Source organism: Tyto alba, unplaced genomic scaffold (assembly GCF_018691265.1).
Source record: "Tyto alba isolate M040663 unplaced genomic scaffold, T.alba_DEE_v4.0 Super-Scaffold_45, whole genome shotgun sequence".
Lineage (NCBI taxonomy): Eukaryota > Metazoa > Chordata > Aves > Strigiformes > Tytonidae > Tyto > Tyto alba.
The window spans coordinates 18,738,541-18,760,438 of record NW_024881321.1 but is presented as its reverse complement, the minus strand read 5'-3'; the positions used below and the strand labels follow the sequence as shown (position 1 = coordinate 18,760,438).

At 33.9% G+C, this 21,898-nt stretch overlaps 1 protein-coding gene across 2 annotated transcripts in view; it reads right to left on the bottom strand.

Moving 5' to 3' along the window:
* The window catches only part of SCEL (sciellin), a 50,359-nt gene that overhangs the window by 11,606 nt on the left and 16,855 nt on the right, over positions 1–21,898 (bottom strand). Inside the window, exons 6-13 of one of the 2 annotated variants that reach the window (XM_042806180.1) lie at positions 21,232–21,300; positions 19,342–19,407; positions 18,042–18,107; positions 15,953–15,985; positions 14,622–14,693; positions 3,275–3,334; positions 1,610–1,666; positions 626–685 (exon numbers count right to left, since the gene is read on the bottom strand). In XM_042806180.1, the coding sequence (XP_042662114.1) occupies positions 626–685; positions 1,610–1,666; positions 3,275–3,334; positions 14,622–14,693; positions 15,953–15,985; positions 18,042–18,107; positions 19,342–19,407; positions 21,232–21,300 (483 nt within the window). The remainder of the gene's footprint in view (positions 1–625; positions 686–1,609; positions 1,667–3,274; positions 3,335–14,621; positions 14,694–15,952; positions 15,986–18,041; positions 18,108–19,341; positions 19,408–21,231; positions 21,301–21,898) is intronic. The other variant, XM_042806181.1, reaches the window with a different exon arrangement.

Genomic DNA, 21,898 nt, shown 5'->3' with positions numbered 1-21,898 from the left:
TGAAAGAGAAGCTCATTCACCGTGGATATTCAGTATATGCTTCTCTGGTCAGACTGCCAAATGGGACTGCTAGAATAAAAATATTTTTTATTTAAAAATAACAAAACTGCTTATGTATATGGATAGCTAAATTCTTCCTCTTCATTTAGATACACAACTAAATGGAAGACTCAAAAAGATAGCATCAAAATGGTGCCTAAAAATGTAATATTAATTTCACTTTAATTGACCAAAATGGATCTTAGTTTTTGCAAATAATGAAACCTAGTAGCAGTGAATCCTTTAAACTATTAATGTTTTTACTTATATTTCTTTGAGATGTTAACAACTGAGTTCACAAAACACCTAGATAAGCACAAAAATACTTATGAGGATCTTGTCACCAGGGATTTTCATTCACTACAGATTATTGATTTGAGTCATTGCTTATTATCAAAATACATACAGCTATATTGTTATATTTGGTTAATCAGGCACATTTTAGAAATAATACAGGTACCCTACTCAAGTTATAAAAATTCTGCTTGCTTGTATTAGGAATTCACATTTTCTGATACCATACTAAAAAGCTGCAACACTTGTTATTCGTTCTTTAAATTTTAGACAACTATGTATTGAGTCTCACCACTTTTTACTTTGGTCATCAGCAGACTTTACTTCAGTGTGATCACCAAGGTCCTCATCTCTGTGAAAGTGAGAAAGACCTCAGAATTAATCATATTGTTTGATTCAACATAAACATATTAAATGGGTTAAATTATTTGTCTTGAACAAGAAAAGATTACATGCATTTCACAAGGAAGATTCCTGACTACACTGAGGATGTATTGTTTCTTGAACATATTTGTTTCATAAGTGTTTAGTTAGTAATGCAGTAAGAGTTATCAGATCAAACTTCAATGTTTTTCAGTTTGTCTCCAGCGTGACACTACAAAAGAATGACAAACTACTCAAAACTGTTAAATTCACTACGATATTGTAAAATAATTCAGGTTGGAATTCAGGGACCTTGGGAGGTCTCTAGTCCAACTTCCTGCTCAAAACAGGGGCAGCTCTGAAGTCAGAGCAGGTTGCCCAGGGCTTTTCGTAGTTGGTTCTTGAAAACCTCCAAGGACAGAGAGGGCACAACCTCTCCAGGCAACCTGCTCCACTGCTGGACAGTCCTCCTTGTGTCCAGTCTGAGTCTCTCTTGTTTCAATTTATGGTCGCTGTCTCGCACTGTGCTGCCATGCTACAGGTGAAGGGCCAGACTACATCTTCTTAAAAATTTATTTATGATACTCCTCTTTTGTATTTAAAGGAGAAATTTTAATTTATAGACCATTTCATATTAATTTAAAGAGCTTCAGTGGTCATGCACTGACTATTTAGAGTTCCAATCAGATAAAGTCAAGTACTACCTAAGTTCTTCCACACTGAATTATTTATGTTTACTAGCCTGTATTTAATGAGGAATTTTTAAAAGATAAAATTTTATGGCTTCAGTCAAATAAAAATACTAATTTTGCCCAATCTAATGATTTTTACAGAACAGAACCTATTAATACTAATATCCAACCAATCACAAACATTTTATAAGTATATAAGGGACAGGTTATGACAGACTTGCCTGTTATTTTTCTGACCAGCCGTATTTATTTCAGTAGAATCATCAAGGTCTTTTCCTCTGAAACAACAAAGAAAAACAACTATTAAAATATTCCCCCTATCTGGGAAGAGGTAGAGTGTGGGTAAAAGAAAGAAATATATTTATGCACACATTTAAAAGGAAAAAAGTAAATTGTTAAGTTTATGTTCAAAATTTGCAAATATATTATTGACCATAAGAAAATATGTATACAATTTTCCACTAGTAAGGTAATGTTCTGTATAATTAAATAAAAAATATTATCTAGAATAGCCAAGAAAATAAAAAGGCTTTGTTTAATCACATCATTGCCATAGTTTAAGATTGTTCTTTGTCAATGAAGATAGTGAAGGTGAAACATGAACTTTCAAAAAATTTACAGGCTCCAAGCAGCTTAATCCTTGTTTGCATCATTAATTTGCAAAAAATGATTTTATTTAAAATAAGAAAGTTCTACTTCTTCAGATGACACCTAAAAATATGTCCAAATGTCCACACATTTTTGCTTCTGGAATGACAAGAAGTTACCTACCTGTGTCATCATAGTTAACAATTAAAACATTGATTATGTCTATACTTATGAAATTATGAAAATGTAAACATCCAAAGGCTCACTGAGTTTATATATGAGGAAACAGTTTTTTAATTTCATAAATACATTTAAACTAGTGGCTATTTTTTCCTCTGGACTTTTTAAACAACAATTTTAAAATGATTCAGTGAATTAGAGAATGGAATGACCTATGAAAAGCACTTTAACTAATGTCAAAAACCCTGATTCTCTTCAGGTAGAAGTAGGGAGCAAAAGCAAAAGGCTAAGTTAGCTCTGTGAAACATAAATTGGTCACTTCAATCCATTATAGACTTATTAATCGTAAAAATTTGGATGCCTCCTAAAATTCAGTAGTGTTTCAAAGTCTTGGACTCTATCCTAATAAATTCTCTGTGAATGAAAATTTGCAAAAAAAATCATACTCACAGGTTAGTGCTAAGTGTACATATATATGTATGTATGTATGCATATATGTGAGAATGTCTACTGTAAAAAAGATGATCATTTTGGCAACATTTCTGTGCTGCTATGGTTTAGAACATCATTCTTGAAGTTTTCTGTAGAATTTCAATGCTAGGTGTGACAAATATTACATAGCTCTTACTAGCACAGTACCCTGGCCGTTCCTCCCTTTCCATACACTGAAGGCATGTGTACAAACAACAAGATACTTGGCCTGAAAAATGCTGAACTGATGTGCAGTTCAAAAATGTAAGTTCAGGTTGTTCTTTATAGATCACTGTCCTTGCTGACTAAAATGCTTTGTTACACCCTGTTGGAGCGACGCACCTCATACATGAGTTCTACAATATTTTGTGTAATGCCCCTTTTCTAACTATATCTTCAGTGCTTTTATTGAGGAAGCATATAAGACATGTATGGAAGCTTGACACAGATATTACTTGTTCAGCTGATAGTGCACATGCCAGTTAATTTAATCTGTATTTTTATATTAATCATTCTGTATAAGGAATGCTACTTATTAATATATAAACATTTTACAGATTTGCAACATTACCTTTCCTGACATTCTCATAGTTACAAACTACTCACTGCCTTAGAAAAACAGGGCCTGAGAAGCTTTCAAGACTTACTTCTTGTCACTTGTGAAAGAACTTGGATTCACTTTGATGAGGTTATCGAGATCTTGGTTCCTTTAGAGACAGAACAAAAACTAGATCAAATCACTGTTAGTATAGCCAGCTGTCAATTAGCCAAATTAAATACTCACTTAAAAAGAAATTATAATTGACACGTTCTTTATGAAAGACAAAATTAAACTGATTAAAAGTTCAAAGCGTACATCATTTTAGTAATTCAAAGATATTCATAGACACAGCCATATGCTCCCATATGCACATAAGTACACACTCTTCCTGGAATAAGAGGACCAAATTATGTTTTGGAAACAACAAGTTATACCTAATACTTATGTCAAAAAGGATAATTCCTGCTGAACATGCATCATGGACAACTTCAAATAGTACCTGACCTCTAACATGATATGATATAACAAAAATCTTTACCGGATAGTACAATCAGTCAAGTATTCCTGATATGTGCATGAACAATTTCTTACCTAAAATGTAATTATGGACTAAGTCTTTCTAGCTAAATCAGTAAAAAAATCCATTAATCTATTTGGTAGGCTATCTAGACCAGCTCCTTCCCAATTAAACTCTCCCTTCTCACAAGGAATTTCATACTGAAACTGAGGGATGCTGAGAACTAGTTACATCCACTGATTTAACTTTGGTAAAAGAGATAGGATGTGATTTACTATTATTATCAGATGTAAGGAAAAAAAAAATCTTCCTTGAATTAGATGTTGTTGGTAAATTAATTTTCTTTTTTTCAATATACTAACATTAAACACATAATACATATTATCGTAACATAACTGTTAAAAATAGAAATGTAAATCCATGTCTTTGACTGAATTTCATTCAAATTTGAATCATGAATGGAACATTTAGTAGTATCAGGTCAAAACATGGGGCATTGCTTTGACTGCCTTTATTTCCTTTCAAATAATTGCACTGGTGTTAATGTTTCTATAAAACATTTCCATGAAAATGCGTTTTCCAATGGAAAACTCCTCTACTGAAAACCTGCAGCAACTTTACCAAAAAAGTTACTACCTATTAACAGCAACTCACTAAAACAATTGAAAAATTGACTCCTCAAAAGAAAGCAATGGGAAAAGAGTGATGCCCATGATGGTATGACAGTGCTCTGCTGTAGAAGCTGTTCCATAACCTGGTAGTCAACAATGTTCCATACATCTCATTACTGACATTTCATTCTGAACAATTCTGTCATGAAACAACATCTCAGTGAAAGATAAATACAGTCTTTTCAGATTTCTTCTTGACCATGTCTGTCAGGTTTGGGGCTCCCTTTGATAAAATTATCAAGATCTCTGTTTAAGAATGTAACAAAAGCAGTTCGATGAAAGGAGAGTCTACTGCCATTTAGAGCTAGAGTTCCATACCAATCATTTTTAAATCTACATATTATATACTTCTGCAAATTCTCTTTATATTATTACAGATTTCACACTTTTCAGAGTTATCCTCCAAAAGCTGGAGTCTTGTGGTTATCCCAAAATATCCTTTCCTTGATGAACTGGATGGCAAAATTCTCAGTACTTGGAGATAGCAACAGTAAAATGATAGTAAGGCTAATAAGACCTCCTGTAGTTACTTTGTTAACTTATATTTTTTGGAATTTTTATTACGAAAAAACCTCCAGCTGTTTATGTGTCTGGCTTGAGAAAAATATACATTATTATTCTTGTCTTCTGAATCCTACATTCCTTTATGTTCTTAGAGGCATTTAAAATATCCATCTTGAATCTTTTATAAAGCCTGCTGAAGCTTTGCAATTGCAGCTACCAAAATTATGATCATTATGTGCTATGCAACCCTCACATATATATTTGCCTCAGTGTTGCATATTCACCCAAAACATAGAAAGCAGGAGATCTGGGACTCCTGTTCATTCTGGCTGCAATCACGAGATTGGATTATATACAGTTTACTCACCAGGGCTATCAGTAGACTTTCTGCTTACTTTTGCCGACTTTCACAGCATGGAGCAACAGAAAGGCTGTGACACTGTGTGCTGGTTTTGCCTGGGATTAGAGTTAATTTTCTTCCTAGTAGCTAGTACGGAGCTATGTTTTGGATTTGTACTATCTTTATCTCAACCCATGAGTTTTCTCACTTTTCCGTTCCCACCAGGAGGGAGTGAGCAAGCAGTTGTGTGGAGCTTAGTTGCCGGCTGGGGTTAAACCATGACATAGAAGCAGAGCTGTGACCTGCAGGCCAGTATGCTCCTATGTCTGATTTTCAATGAATATAAACATTTGGCGAATCAAATTCCAATATTCTTTTTATGAGACTTAGCTCATTAAAACAGATATGTCTGAAATTTTTACTAGATATAGATAGCAGGTATAGATATAAACTAGTGCATTCACGTTTTTACAATTTTCAATTTCATTTCTTTTAATAATTCATGAGGGTGTTCTTCTTTCAGAGTCAGATAAATTAATTGAAGACACCTTCCTATGGAAATAATCAAATACAATGCTGAGAAAATATGCTCCTACCACAAGGCTCAAATATTAGAACTTTTTGTGTTAATCTTTGTAAGAAATGTTAAAATATCTTAGTGTTTTTTTATCAAATGCTACATAATTGAGTTAATAATGATATAGAAATTGATTGTACAACATTGAGAAATTATATCACTTATGTACTTCATGTTGTATGTAACATTTTTCTGCCAACAGGGAAGGAGGAAGCTCCCTCAAGATCAGCAGGAAAGATTCTGTCTTTAAAACATGATCTTTTTAAGTTTTCACATGCATTTTAACACTCTTCCCAGGTAACTTCAGATTTACTTTACCTTAAATTGCTCTTGTTCACTTTGCACAGAGTTTTCAAACAAAAAAAGAGCAGTTATCTAAAATAGTTCAAGCTTTACCTAGAGCCTATTTGGAAATCATGAAAAAAACCAAACCAAACCAAGCTAAACCAAACCAAACCAAACCAAAACAAAACAAAACAAAACAAAACAAAACAAAAAAACCCTCAAACCATAAGATTTACAAACTTCCAATAATCTGAGAATCATCCTTCAGAAATTAATTTACTGGCCCATATTAATCTTTGGTACAACTTGAGGGATAGGTGAGTTAGTTCCCTTCTGTAGACTTTAGATCATCATGACTTTGCAGCCAACAGCATTTTTTTGCTTCCTCATACATTATTTAGCAGTGCTTTGAGTATCCCAGTGCACTGACTATCTTGTGAGGAATATTTTATTTGCTGTCCAAAGGGATAGTAACAAAATAATAAAAGTCTAGGCTGCATGCGCACTCCTTGTCAACTAGGAATCCAATTTATAGAATGCCAACACTGAAGAATCCTAGTATGTGAACAGAAACAGTTGCAGCTGCAGATTACAGCACACAAATGCTGACAGTCCTGTTCAGCTACGCTTTATGGTTCCTATGGAACAAAACTTCTATAAAACATAACCTGTAGAAAGATGTTAATTTATTGCACTGGTAACACTTGTCAAGCTTTCACCACCATGAAACATCTGCTTGACTTGACTGCAGCAGGTAATCAGGGCTGACATCTTGCAAGTTCTTTGCCTTGAGGTGGCCAGCTAGTGCAGAGGAGAGGTCACAGGGCATGCAACTTCAGGCTACTGGTTCAAACATAGTTCAGGTTATTAGCAAATAAAGTTAAAGTTTAAGAGCTGTTATTTATAAAAGGATAAAATGTGAAGTAGGGCAAGCTATGGGACATGGTGGGTATGTCAGAATATATCTGATTACGTTCAAGGCATACTTTCACTGATTTTTTTAATCTCTTGTTGTTAGCAAATCTACATTTACTTTAACAATAGCACACAGCAGGCACCCGTGTTGATATCACCACATAACTCAGTCTCACATTAAAAATTATACTAGATGTACAGAGCCTAAACAGAATTTCAGTTTAGGTTTCATTTGAGAGTTGTTATCATGCTAAAAATCAGCAATACAATTTATACCTCTTCTGATACTTCTAAAAGAGATGTCAAGTATTAAAGTGGGGAAGAGACTAACCTATATATTCATATATTAAAGAAGCTCCTTTAATATCAGAGTATCAGATGTAGTGAAGTCTTTCCAGTTGAGGGTATAAATGTCTTTTGAAAAAATAAACTATTTCAGTGTCCAGGGCTGGCTGAATTGAATTCATACTTCTTAAATTTGTCAACAATTTTTTAAAATATAGATGATGATGGAAAACAGCAGCATAAAACTTCTACACAAAGCAGTTTAGACAAACTTGCAGAAATATCTTGCAAATATGGTAGGTGGCTTGTAAAAGATGCTGACATTTTTCATAGGTTATTCCAAAGGATGCCACCTCCAAGCATAGTATTTTCAGAGACAGCCGTTACATCACTGTGAACATTCTGCCTAGGGTGAATATTTTTCAAAATGGATGAGAATGAGGTAGGTCAGACAGCCTGCCAGAAGAGAGTATATAGTTTGCTCATGAATTCAAGAAGATGAAATATTTTAATACAGCCACAGGACATGACTAATTTTTGAGGAGCACTTAACTCAGGTTAACAAATATATATATTTGTATTCTTCATAAAAACACTTGGAACAGCAGTACAGAGGATTTTGTATCACATTTTGTACAAAAGGATCAAGTATTAAAAAAATAATTATTATAAAATAAAAATATCAAGACTTAGATTAAGACCTAGGAGTGCTTGTTATCATCACAGAAGTATGGAAAACAATTCTGTTGATTCATTCACTTTTCCCTTTGTACGTGACAACCTCCAGAAAAAAGTCTATTCTGTCTTTTACTTCCCCTTGCAGAAGAATGCTTAAAATAGCACTATGAATCTACAAGAAAGCCCCACTCTGGAGGGCAGAAAAGCCTATGTGCAACTGGGCCACTCTGGGCCTCAAGCTATAAACTTGTTGACCACGAATTTTGCTGCTGCTGTCTGTTATTTTGCCTCTAGTTGATTGTGTAAAATAGAAATTTGACAGCTAATGAAGAGAGTCCAGCAGAATAAAAGGCTAGCAAATAAGTAAAGTAGATTTTAAAAAAGCTGTCAAGGTAGGCTGCATGCAAAATTTGTGGCTTAGTTTAACCAGACACTCCTGCCATATCTTAGATCCCTATGCCTCTCAGACATGAACAAAAAGAAATTTAATTAGGGCTTGTGTGACAGACTCTCCAGAAATTCACTAAATTTCAGAAGCTTAATGTCTCTAATGTTGAATCAATATCAGCAAATGTTCTTCACTTACAGAACAATTCTCTTTTCCAATATCTCATTTTAATAATGTTAGGTATCTAATGTCTTCCTTGATTTAATGTACAAAAGAACTATGGACATGTTCAGTAAGTAATCTTCAAAAGTATAAAAATGAATGTATGATGTAAACACAAAGTATGATTTTTTTTTCCTTTTATGTTCTGTATTAAAAACTTAGAGAAACTGAGTTGTCTACATTTTGCTTTGACTTTCAGTCTGCATTTGATTTCTAACTCAGTTCACTTGAGAGAAAGATCTAATACCTTTCAGTCCTTCTCTGTGAGGTACGTTTATGAATGTCACTTTGGTGGATAAAAGTTCTGTAATTTTGGTTTAACTGGTGGCAAGTCAGATCACCATCAAAAAGGAAAACACAAATTAATCCCATCCAGGCATTCAAGCACAACTAATAGTTTTTGTTTGGTTGGTTCTTTTTTTTAATCCTGAAAGCATTTAGATTATGTTTCAAATGGCATATAAACAGGAAACACAAACCATGCCTGCAAAAGAGCTTTATTGATGTCATTAGTTGTTTGATGAAAGCAACAAAAACCTTTCTAATGTTTGTATCTGCAAAGTCGGAAGGCAATTAAGAAAAGAATTAACAAAAATAGATTTTAAAAAGTTTGATCACATTTTTCTGACTGTCCTTATGTTGAGGCCAAATTGAAGTTGAACCTGGACATGTATGGGAAAGAGAGCGAGAAACTAAATTTTAAACAGATCCCAGCCATGCTCTTAAACCTGAAGTATCAGGCAGGAGAGTATGTCACCACAGTTCACTAGTCATTCGGTGAATGCTTACTTAACCTAACCTGTAAAAGTATTACTGAGCCCATTTCTAGTTCAAGATGTTCCCTAATTCCTGAAGGCATTCTTGCCTTCTTACCTAGAATTTCATCATCCCTCTTTGTTGATATACATATACACATTAAATCCAAGCACCAATATTGTACATGTCGTTTTATGAACCAGAAAGCTGAAGGACTGCACAAATTCCAGATGACTTGCTGTAAAGTCTTTAATCAGTGGGGCACTTCATGTCAAATCCCAGGATATCCAGTGAGGTTTCAGATCTACTCTATCATCAGCAGCATCGTTATCAGCAATCCAGAGGCATATCTTAAAGAAGTCATACACAGTATTTTTAATAGATCTCCATCTGTTTTTTGATGAAAAGCCCTGATCAGGATTACAAAAAACTACTGAAGTGACTCCCCATTTCTAATAGATGAAATTATAAGAAATATATAATATTTCTAAATATATTTCTAATATATAATATTTCTAAACATGATGCAAAAATGTTGCATCTGTTGTCCTTCCTTCAGTGGTCTCTCCCAGCTGACCTCCTACAAAGCATTCAGATCAACAGCTTCTTCTTCTGACATGATGGAGTATGCAAACACCACACTAACCAAGTCTAGCTAAAACCTTAAGGACATTTCTGGTCTAGTCATGCCAGAACAGAAGAAGATAAAACCAACCATTTGCCAACTAGATCTTCCAAATCTGAACGAAGAGTTGGTTTAGAGTATATTAAGTATGTCAGGCATCTCACTGGATAAATCTTAGCATCATGGGCCTGGCTGAATTTTGTTCTGATGTCCATGGCTGCTTTACTGTGCATATATCAGACTTTGTCATGTATAACTGAGAATGAATAAAGAAGTTATTTGAGAAAAGAGTGGCATTTATTCTGAAGCAGGATGCATTTCCTTTCACACCGCTATGCTCATTACCCAGTGCCTGGAGCCCTCATTCAGACCTTTCATCAGTAACAGCTGAGGATGAGGGAACAGAAGAGGTCTGCAGTCAACTGTGAAAGCCAACTTATACTGTGCCAAAACCGGTGTAATGCTTAGCCCAGAGGGTGTTGGAGTTAAATACAGAGGAAGAAGCTGTTGATCAGAAGGTTTTATAGGAGATGGACTGGGTAAGATCACTGAAAAAGGACAAAAACTTATTCAGTTTTGCTTGGAGAATATGTATGACACTGTAAACACTGTATTAACTTTTCTGTTAGGAATAATGGGCTTGGATCTCTTCACATAAGCTCTGCAACAGTAAATCATTTATATCAACATGCAGAAAAGCTGTAAACCAGCATTCTACTGAATGCTGAATCTGTCAGAATTGGGAGGCAGAAGGTCCCCATCACTAGGAAGTGCCTTCTGCTGAAATGCAAAAATGTATCATCAGAAATTACTGTATTAATTTGTACTATCAAAAACAATTTAGGAAGTGTAAAGCCACTTCATTTTACCATAAGGAAAAAAATTGCCACTGTAACCAAAGCAAGATCTGGCTGCAGCTACAACTACTGAATTATGGGTATGCCTACGTGCGTTCTGTTTCAGTATCTTTGCTTCCAACATCTTTTGAGTGACACAAGTGTCCTCCAGAACATTTTAGACGTCTCCTGAAGGTCTCACTAAAAAGTGAAAGCAAATAAAAAAGACATCACAATGAAAAAGCCACACAGGAATACCTGGTGTGGGAGTCATGACTTCTAATTTTGGTCATCTAAACTTAGTCCAGCCTAAGATAATTCTCTAAAATGTTTCTAGTGGCTGCTTGGAATTGCCTGTCTCTCTCTGTAGACCAGATTTCTCTTTTTCATGTAATGGAAACATATAATTAGCCAATGCCTCACAATGCACCTGCATGTTCTCTCAGTTTTGTACTCTTTGCAGCTCTAGAACAGTAAAAGTTTTATAAATTAATGTTCATTTAGAAGACCTGACATGATGGTTTTAATTCCATTGGTTTGAAAATTCCATTGGTACCAATTTACTCATATTTTAGAAATAATTTGAAGAAAATCTGTATTTTATTTTTTCTACTCTTCAGAGTTTCCAGATGTTGATAGACAAATTAAAATGGGTCTTTCTTACAGGAGATAGTTTAAGGACATATAGTTAATGTGTTGTTCTTTCACCATCTTTTATAATGAAAACTGGCAACACATCTGAGGTCAAATAGGAGTATCATTAAAAAAGGAGCATAATACAAATGTATTTACAGCATTGCCTAAATTTGCTGCTATCCAACAGGAGCAATTACAGTGAATTACCCTGTACAGTATTGGAAAATCCTGTACAGAACTATTATTCAGCGTACCATACTTTATAGAAAACAAAATGCTAAAGAGCCAAAAAGGTAGTATCTGCTTAATTATGTCATAAAAATATTCTAGTTCCTTGCTTAAGTTCCCTAGAAATTGCCTCTCTCACTTACACACATACGAATACACAGCTCAAACATTTTCTTTAACCTAACTGTGCTGTTGATGGCATACCAAAAAGACAAGCTTATGTAAAAGTTTCTGCAATATGCCTTGTGCCCCTATAGATGAATAGTCAATAACTGATAGCAGATAATGTCACTATGGATGCTTTAAGTGCTAAGTGAGATCTCTCTCTAAGTTCTTTTGTAGCCCTTGTTACTATCATCTCAAAAGCTTCTCAAGTATGTCTAACACAAATTCTGATGTATGCAAAAAAAAAAAGATAATTTCAATACTTCTACAATTTATGAACTCTTGGAACTCTTTTTGATTATTCTGCATCTTTTGGTGGTAATACCTTTGTTAGTGCACTGGTAAATGTGGCCCACTGTGCCAAATACTGTTGTTTTCAGTATAGATCATATGCAAGGAAGCAGCATAACTGGATACAAGTGAACTCCATATAAAAGCATTTCACAGAAATACACATTTTTACATCCTAATTATAATCATTAATGAAAGATTGACTAAAGCTGTGTTAAGCACCCTCAAGATGTTTGAAGTGGTTTAATGAGATTGCCCACAAAACATGGTTCTTTTAAAAATGAAGCTTTTTAAACACCTGCATTTAATGGTTGCTACAATTCTGTAATGGAAAAACACAGTGAGAATCTTGGATCTCAACTGAAATGGAAAAAGAACACAAAGGGACTTGACAAGCAACGAATAAAAGACTCACTGAATAAATCAGAAAAATGTCTGTATGTATCCAGTGCAGTACTCATATGCTGCTGCAGTTGTAAGATACCAAAAGACCTGATTTGAGGGTGACCTATCATGCTCTGAAAAATACACAATTATTAGACAGTGGTTATCTTTACTTTTTCTGATTCCTAGTCTACTTATATTGTCTAGGGTACCTATCAATGCCCTAACTAATCATGAGATGCCTATTCCATTATGTTAATCATATCCAAAAGGTGGAGGTCCGTATGTCCGTGCCTCCAGATATGCTATATATATTATTTTGTAGTCTGTGTTTTGAGAAGGGTGCCATGTTTAACTGTTGTACTTGAAAACAATGCAAAAATTGTTTTTTATGTTAGTAGAATCAGTGTTAGGCCTTGCATGGAACAGTACACAATGAAGCTTAAAATAATCAATTAAGTATCACTTTAAAAAGCATGACCTGAAAATCTTTCCATTCTAAGTAAAAATATAGGAAGTTAAAGGATATAAATTAAAATATTATTCTAATAAGTGTTGGTGTTACTAGAAATGCTTTTTGTGTAACTGTTTACTACCCCTGTGTGGCACAATCATTTCTGCCAAAAGTGTACTATTTATATGACATCTTTAATAGAAAAAAGGCACTTCTGCTGACAGCTGCTTAATACAGTCTTGGTTAGCATAAATTTAACAAAAATCTGTACTTTTGTGAAGCTAACGCAGCAGCAGCAGATGGATGACATCTGAAGTACCAGCCAAATGTAAAGGAATTATAGCAGGAGTAAAGAGGGCTGAATTTTGCCCACTAAGATTACAGGCTACTTATAGTTTATATACTGACAGAAATAGCTGTAGCAGCACAATGTTACCATAGAAACTTGTAGACCAGTAAAATATTCCTCCAGCTCTCCACCAATGGAGGGACAGAAATACAAAGCTCGATATGGTAATGAGAGCCACCAGAGGATGATGAATGTGAACTGATTAAGGGTGGGGATTAAGTAAAACCTTAAAAAGCCTTTAGGAGTGAAAAATGCCTGTGACTTCCCTAGTTAATACAGTGGCATATTTAATTCTCTAAGATTTAAACATTCACTGAAACATTGCTTTTTTCCTTGGGATTACACTGTCAGACATATTTTGGATGTTTTCCTTAATTATTTTGTACTGTTTTTACATACTGGGGACTTTGGGGGAGAGGAGCATGAATCAAAATAATATAGACTGTGTCTTCAGACCTCAGAAAACTGTACTTTATGAATAAAACTAAATAAAGTGAGCTAATTTAAACTATTTTTAGTGTCCACACCATTTAATATTTCCAGGTAAAAACTAAAAAATGAGATACTGTAATTCTCTTTGCATACCTAGAAATCTACTACCAATTCACTCACTTTTTAATTGCATATTCAAGCATTTTATTCTGGTCAAGGTCACAGAGTCAATTTTTTTGCATGGTTATTGCTGATTGTTTTGGAAAATGTAACATCTCCATCAGTAGAGAACGTTACAATTAGCTGGAATTTCAGTTAAAAAAAAAAAATTCTATGTCTTTTCCACCAATAGTATTCATGGTAATCTGTACATTTTCCAAGATACATTAGTACATATGCCATCTAACTCATACCACAAGAACAAGTCCATCTGTTTAAACATACTAATTTTGTCACATTAAATGAGGCATGTTGGGTTTTTACTATTTAAAATGTTAACACTACAGTGCACAAGTTTGGGGTTTTTTATACATATACATAGCAGTGTGTAGATATTACCTCTCCTCCAGATTATTGAAGACCAAAGAAAAACTACTATGTAATCCGTACTACTGCAATTCATCTGTTTCCAAACATTTGCAGCAACTATCTATATTCTTCTCTTAAAGATGTAGGCTAGACAGACTGAGAGAATAAAAAATTAATCATCTGAGATATCTTAGCAAGTCAGTGGGATGGAGCGCAAAGTTTGTACTTCTGGGCCAATTGTTAGGACTAGATAAATGCTGCATTTATCACACAACATATCCAAATGAGATATTAAATGTGGAAATCAAACAAATTGAGTACTTAATACAGTATCTCACATATCAATGTTTTTCAAAGCATTGTTTTGATTATATCTGCTTATGTTACCTTGCTGTAGCTTGATCGTCCATATCAGTCTTTGATTTCTGGGGGGTCACCTGTTCTGATGGAAAGGCAGTCCTGCAATAAGAATGGTGAAAACACACTTAAGGCACAAGAAGAGATCTGGAAATACGTTATATCATTTCAATGGGTTAATCATTGTAGATATATTTCTTACAAGCGTAACCACAGTGAGTTTGGATTTTCTTTGAGAAACTTTTTTAGTTTTTTTTTTTTTCTTTAAATATATCTATAAAGAATTTATATATATATCTATATAATATATATATTGCACATAAAGAGTTATGTTATGCTTTAGTTCACTAGATTACTCCATCCACTCAGCCTTTTGAAAATTAGTATTCCAAGACTAGATGTTTTGCTTGTATGAATATAGTAAGAAAGTGGAGTTTCTTTACTGTTTCAAAATTATTTTAGTAATAAAGGAACTTTTAAATACTTTTCTACTACCTACTAAGTACGTTTTACTTATTTAGTAAAGATGAATATTTTACTTATTTAGCAAAGTACTGATTTTTCTAAAAACTAAATAAGTACTCAATTACAATTTCTTATTTTTATTTACTTGTGTGAACAGTCAGATTGGTCACTACAGGAATACTGAAATGATAAGAAATTATAGGAAAGGGAGAAGGTGGGTGATACAGTTTGACATGAGAGTTACATGCTTCTTTAGAGAATGTTTCTTTTAGGATGGCAACTAAACCATGACAAGCTGTCTTAATTATAAGTCATGAAATTACAGGTTGGTTAAGTAATCTTTTCCCTACTTAGATGATGTGAAATGTACATTTAATTAATGAATTAATGTAATAAATTTATTTCTAAAATTAGAGCAACATTTTCAGCCACTCAAATAAATTTAGAGTACTTTACATCAATCCATCTTATGTCAATGTCTTCTATTACAAGCCATTGCATGTGCAGAGCTTTTTAATTTGTTACTTTCTTCTTCACTTTGCTAATGCTGTTTTTCACTCTCTCTTTAAAGCAGCAGTTTAATTTAAAGGAGCATTTGCATTAGCAACATATGTAACTGTGGAACTAAAATTGTGAAGCAGTTTTTAATTTTTTATGCAGCTACAGTTGGTTTTTCAGTTTGAATAAATATCCAATGAAATGTTCTAAGCTATGTGCAAATAATTACATTTCTGCAAGGAAGGAAGTCTTTTTGATGTGCTTCTGTGACACTGACCATGGAGGAACCTTCCCAGGGAAAGTATACAAACTTTGCATTATAAATAAATGTAAAATAGGGTTGTGCACAGGAGTATGTTGCATTTCTGAATCTAAGAAGCAAAGAAAGCAAGACATACATTGTTGGAGCCTCTGAATTTTCAGAAGTGGTCCTAGAGAATGAAAAGATTAAACATTTCAGAAACCAAGTAGCAAAATGCTAGCATTGAAGCACTTTGCAAGATTTTAGATCAATCAACAACAATTTTACTTTTTTTTTCCTTCCAATACATTATTTTCCTTTGTTTCTTAATGGGGAACATAACCTGCTTAGCTAAACTAACATAATACTAAATTCTAATCATATTCTTTATATGTTACTAAGACAATTCTTCAGTTAACATTCTCCAGTCAATCACTCTGATCAATAGTGTTTTGTTTGCAGCACACAATTCAATTACAGTGAGCTGCTTATATTTTAGCTTCAATTGCAATTTCTTTTAAGTGTCCTGTAAAGTGTGCTTAATCAGCCTGGACGTGAGGCAAAGCACTCCAGAAATTTACATGTCATGCTTGAGTACAGAAGGCTACAATCAGGTCTCAGAATGAGAAAAGGCAAGTAAATAATAAACCCTGACCAAAAAAACCCACAAAGCCATGACTGCTGAACTCCCTGGGAATAGCAGAACAATCAGCTATTCTCATATTTGAAGAAAAGACACAGATCTTTGCTCCACTCATCTTTAAGACTGATAGTGACCTTTAAAAATGGTGGTTATTAGCATCTGTGCATAGACCTTTATTTCCTGAAACTCATAAGTGAGTAAAAGGCTTTCCTTTGGTGACTATTATTAGTTACAGTAATATTCACAATTTGAAATAGCTCTCCCATCTTCAAAGTACTTTTAAAAGATAAACAAATTAATTATTTAATTTTCATCATTGTTTGACCAACTGTCCTTGGCGACATTGTTGTTAGATGCTCCAGGAAGGATCATGAAAGCTTCAGAAAGAAGAAGCCTGCCTGTATTTCAGTCTTCTCTGAACTATGAGAGTAGAGTAGTAACTAGATAATTAGTGTTGAGAAGGACACAGGAATCCCAGTTTTTTGTTGGAAGCCAAGCAGATGCCATATAGAGGATTCATCCTATCCTGTGGTTTCAAAATTACCACAATCATAGTGAGATTACTGAAATGGAGCCAGATAAATTCATCATTGTTGACATTCTAAAAATATCTAGTAAGCATTGACTTAAAAGAAAATAAACTTTAGTATCTAGGAGCTATTTTTCTGCTGGATGGCGAATGACTTTTTAATCTTGGTCAAAGAGATGGACAGTAGTAAACACAGAATAAGATTAAAAATAATTGCTAAATTTGGTTTTAAGGATTCATCTTAAAGTATTCCAGTGACAGAGATTCATAAACTCCCTAGGCAATGGACTACCAAGTAATTACATCTAACATTGCAAGTTATCCATTCATTTCTGTTTAATTTTCATCATCGATATGCATGAGTGTCATGTTGGAAATTTTCCAGATTAAAATTAGGGAAGCACAAGGCCATGCTGCAGCCAATAGGGGACGTAAGCAGAGAATAACATAAAAGTTAATTCATAAATATTTCAAACCATCCAGATTCTGATTTTAGATGAGAGCACAAGAAATGTTCTCTGTTCTATTTCTGATATGCCAGAAAGCAACCACTACTTTAGAAATAAATATTAAACATTAATCTGCAGGTAACTTTAGCCTGAGATTTTCTTTTAAACTATTTCTTAGACACCTCACTGAGAGCTAACTAAGCAGAATTCGAGTTTTTGTCCACAGTTAACCAAAAGGGCCCAGGGTTAGTCCCAGGCTTTCAAACCTATGGCATCAATAGGTTCCTGCCCTTATAACTAGTCACTCTATAGCAGAATTGCCTTGTGGAGAGCTGACTGGAATAGTCCAAAGCAAAACCATGAAGAAAGCATACAAACACTGTAGAAAAATTTTGGGAGTACTTATATAACCTTAAGTTGCTGGAACTTCCTGTACTCAGACCTCAGTTAATGTTGGGCATCAAGCTGCTAAGAGCCCAAACAAGTATTTAGGCATGGGACGCTTTCTCTCCCCATGCTGTCTTACTCATCAAACTCAGGCCCTCAAAGAATTGCCCTGTTGGATCACTACCCAAATCAGCTCTAGCCAAGAATTAGAAAACAACTGTCAATCGTCAGTACTTACCATTTGGTTTCCACTGTTTCTGTCATGGTCTTACTACTTGGAACTGCAGGAGGCATCCAAGATTGCCTGACAGTGTTAATAAATAAATTTTTGAGTATTAGTTTAATGGTACGGGGCTGAACAACATACTGTGAATGTTAGAATATCAGAAGTGATATAGAAATACCTGGAACTTAAATTATTAGTGATTTGAAATTTTAGAATTTAGTATTTAGACTGTTAGACCATTTGTTTTTTACATGCAGTTGAATGGAATTGGAAATAACATAGTAATTTTAATTATTGTTGTGAAAAAATTTTCTGACTCTAGGTGGTCTTTTCTACAACCTGAATGGTACAATGGATCATTCTTGGGAAGAATAACCGAATAGAATGCACAAAGGAAAAGGTGTCAAGTATCAACACAAGGAACACATTCAGGCTGGTATTAGAGTTTTAGAGTTCACATAAACATCACAAGCACTTTTAGTTCTACCATTTTTTTGTTTTGTTTTGTTTTGTTTTTCTCCCCTCAAAACTATCAATCCAGCAACTGTTTGTAAGGAAGAAGCAATTGCACCATAAACAGTGCGATTCAGTGATGGCCTTTCACACCTTCAAAGAGCCTGAAGAGAACTACTGGGCTGGAAACAGCATAAACTTCCAACTAACAAGCAGAGCTGCTGAATATGAGAATGATGACCTTTTAATTTATACTTTCGTAATTCAACTGATCACAATTTTTATTCATGAAATATGGAAGAGAAAATCACAAATGGATAGTATTTGAAGCTGGGAAGGATGCATAAAAATATGGCTATCACCAGCCCTACATTTTAAATTAAAAATATAATTATATTCTCTACATCCTGTTTTTATTCTTGCCTGAAATCCAAATTTTTAAAGCTAGTTGTGCATCATGTGTAGAACTATGTGGTTCATATGTACTGCAACAGCACAGAGTCAAGTTCAGCATCAGAAATTTCAGCTGGTCGCAATTACAGTGCGCTACAAAGCTTTAAATTCTGACACTGGAAAGGCATACACTCACTGAGTTAGGGGCTGCGGCAAAGAATTAGCATCTGTTTTGCTATGTCCACCAAGGCTCACAAAACTGGCTCTACAGAAACAGCTTTGCAGCACAGTACTCCCATGGAAGAAGCCAGAGCATGTGAAAGTTTAATTCTTGAAGCTTGATGAGGAGTTAGAGTGTGCTAGAGGAAAAAGTTGGTAATGTTTTTTATGTAATTGTGCTACATTACTGAGGTTTAACAGAGTGCTATGTATCCTCCGGCAACCAAGGAATGGTGGTAATGAATACCTTTTTTTCTTGATTGGAGAAGTTGCAGCAGTGTTTGTGGATGCTGCATTAGGAGTCCAAGATTGTCTGTTAATGAAATATACTTAATTCATTAATCTTCAATAAGTGCATCATTTACGATAAAAAAAAAATTATAAGAAATCATATTTCTACTATCAGAATGATACAACTGTTTATGGTAAATGGTATGACTATGTTTATATATACCAACTGAAATTCTGGAAATACCTCAAAGGATACAAGATTTAAGACACCTTAAGGGATTCTGATGCTTAGAGAACAGATGTGGTTTTATCTGATATCCAAAGTAATTTTTGACTTCTTAAAATCTTGACTTCTTTACCTACACTTCAGTCTCTAGCCACTAAAATATTAATATCCTTATTTTTCATACTTTATGCGATTTATTGAATTATGTCAATGCTGCTCTATTTTATGTTATGCCTGTAAAAGGAGCCAGTATTCCTCATACTCCTAACTATATAAATTCCAAGCCAGTGATTTTTCTCATAAAGTTTATCAAAAAGTTATTGTCTTGTCCTCTTCAATTCTTAATGTAATGAGAATAACTGAAGAACGGAGCTTTACAATTCATTTTACTGCTCTCTGGCCGGAAAAAGTATATACCATCTAAGTCTCACTTAGGTCCCACTTCAGAATTCATAGTGGGTCTATTAAAAAATAATCTCTGGACAAATTAACATAAAATCCAATTTATATGATGTTTCACGTGTCATCATCACTGTGATTTACAACATAATGGTTCAAAATCATACTTTAAAAGAATGACCTCCCTTGAACTTTAAATGCCAGAGATACTCATTTGTTCTTCAGAGTAATATTTCAGCACTTCACAAGATGACATTTAATTGCTGTGCTCAGTCTTCACCAGCAACTATATTCTGTGTAATTTATTACTGATAGAACACTACTGACATTGATGAAGGCACAAAGCAATATCTTCATCCCTTTACATTTACAAATATGGTGGCTGAGCGCTTCTGACTTTCATTTTTTAAGCAAAAATTTCAATTAGTTCTTTAGAAAATAATTTTTCAGATCTGTGTAGTCATATTACATATATAAAGTGGCCATCTCTGAATCATAACAGCTTTTTTAATAACATGTCAAAAATCTTGTGCTAACTTATTTTAAATTAAATATAAGTTTCAACCTGTTTTAAACAAAACACTGACCTTCTGACAAAATAAAAGCTTTCTACTGGAAAAATCAGTTTGTCTGTCTATCAAAAAAGTATTTTTTATGTTTTTGGTATTCAAGTTTTCCATTGACAGCGTTCAATGGCACTTTAGCATTTTACACTGAAAACCTTAATTAGAATATTTTCATGTAGTCTTTCCTCAGATATGCGTATTATATTTGGTAGAATTCATGCAGGGAGATGTAGAGCTCTAGAACATACCCACACTGAACTTTCTGAAACATTCATTCTTTATTTTTGTATTTAAAATACCGTGTTTCTTAAATAATTGCTATGCTGAGTAAAACTGTACTCTGAGCTGGTCTCTTTTTTAATCTGTATGGAGAAATAGGCATTTTTAAGGAAAATTCTTCATATGCTAAAGAAAATATCTGAGAGACATCAGATGAATTGTCCTCCAAAAGACCCTTTTTCTCCTCACTGGCTATAAAAAGAGCCTGTGATAACCTAGATATAAATGTCTGCATTCCAGATTTCAGGTGGTGAAATGAAGCCTACTATTAGGCTATATGCTATACAAATAATTTCTCTATATATTCTTGGTATGTACATGTACTCAAAAGTTATTATAATATACAATACTTAGATGATAATGCATGATAAATGATATGTAATACATAATAAATTATAACACCTAATACTTAGATGATAGTTTCCAAAACTCATACCTGTTGCTTTGCTTATTATTCAGAGTTGGGGACTTATTTATTTTTTCAATATCACTTCTGTCTGGAATTCTGTCAGAAACACAGAAATTATTTATAATATAACACTCAAGATCTTTTTTTTTAAAAAAAGAACACTTTCAATAAAGTTAAATGATGGAGCACCATTTTGCCTTGTGTACAGATTAAAAATTCCCCCGTATTAAAATACTCTTAAACCGAAGCTGAATTAATATCAATTTAGTGCATTAATAGCTGAAGAGTCTATGTAGTTCACTGTAAAAAAATGTTTTAAAAGGTTATGTTCAAACAAGAATTGATATACTGTATCAAGCCTCATTATTGTTAACTGTTTGTTTATTACAACTCCTGTGAATTTGACCAGGATAGTAGAAAGAAAGCAATGTTCAGTCAAGCAGTGCATAAACTATCACCATTCCCTCTCTCTCACCACCTCTTGAGAGATGTAACAGTCTAATTTTCTTTACAGCTTTAAGGGATCAATGTGATTTGAAAATACTCTGGTGTAAAATCCCTGATAAAGCATGGTAGTGACCTACAGGAATAACATCTATCAAAGAAGTTAGATTACTTGTACTTGAATTGATTTCATTAATCCATGAAAGTCACGCTAAGGAACAAGCACGTGATTTTTCAAGCCCTTTATGGA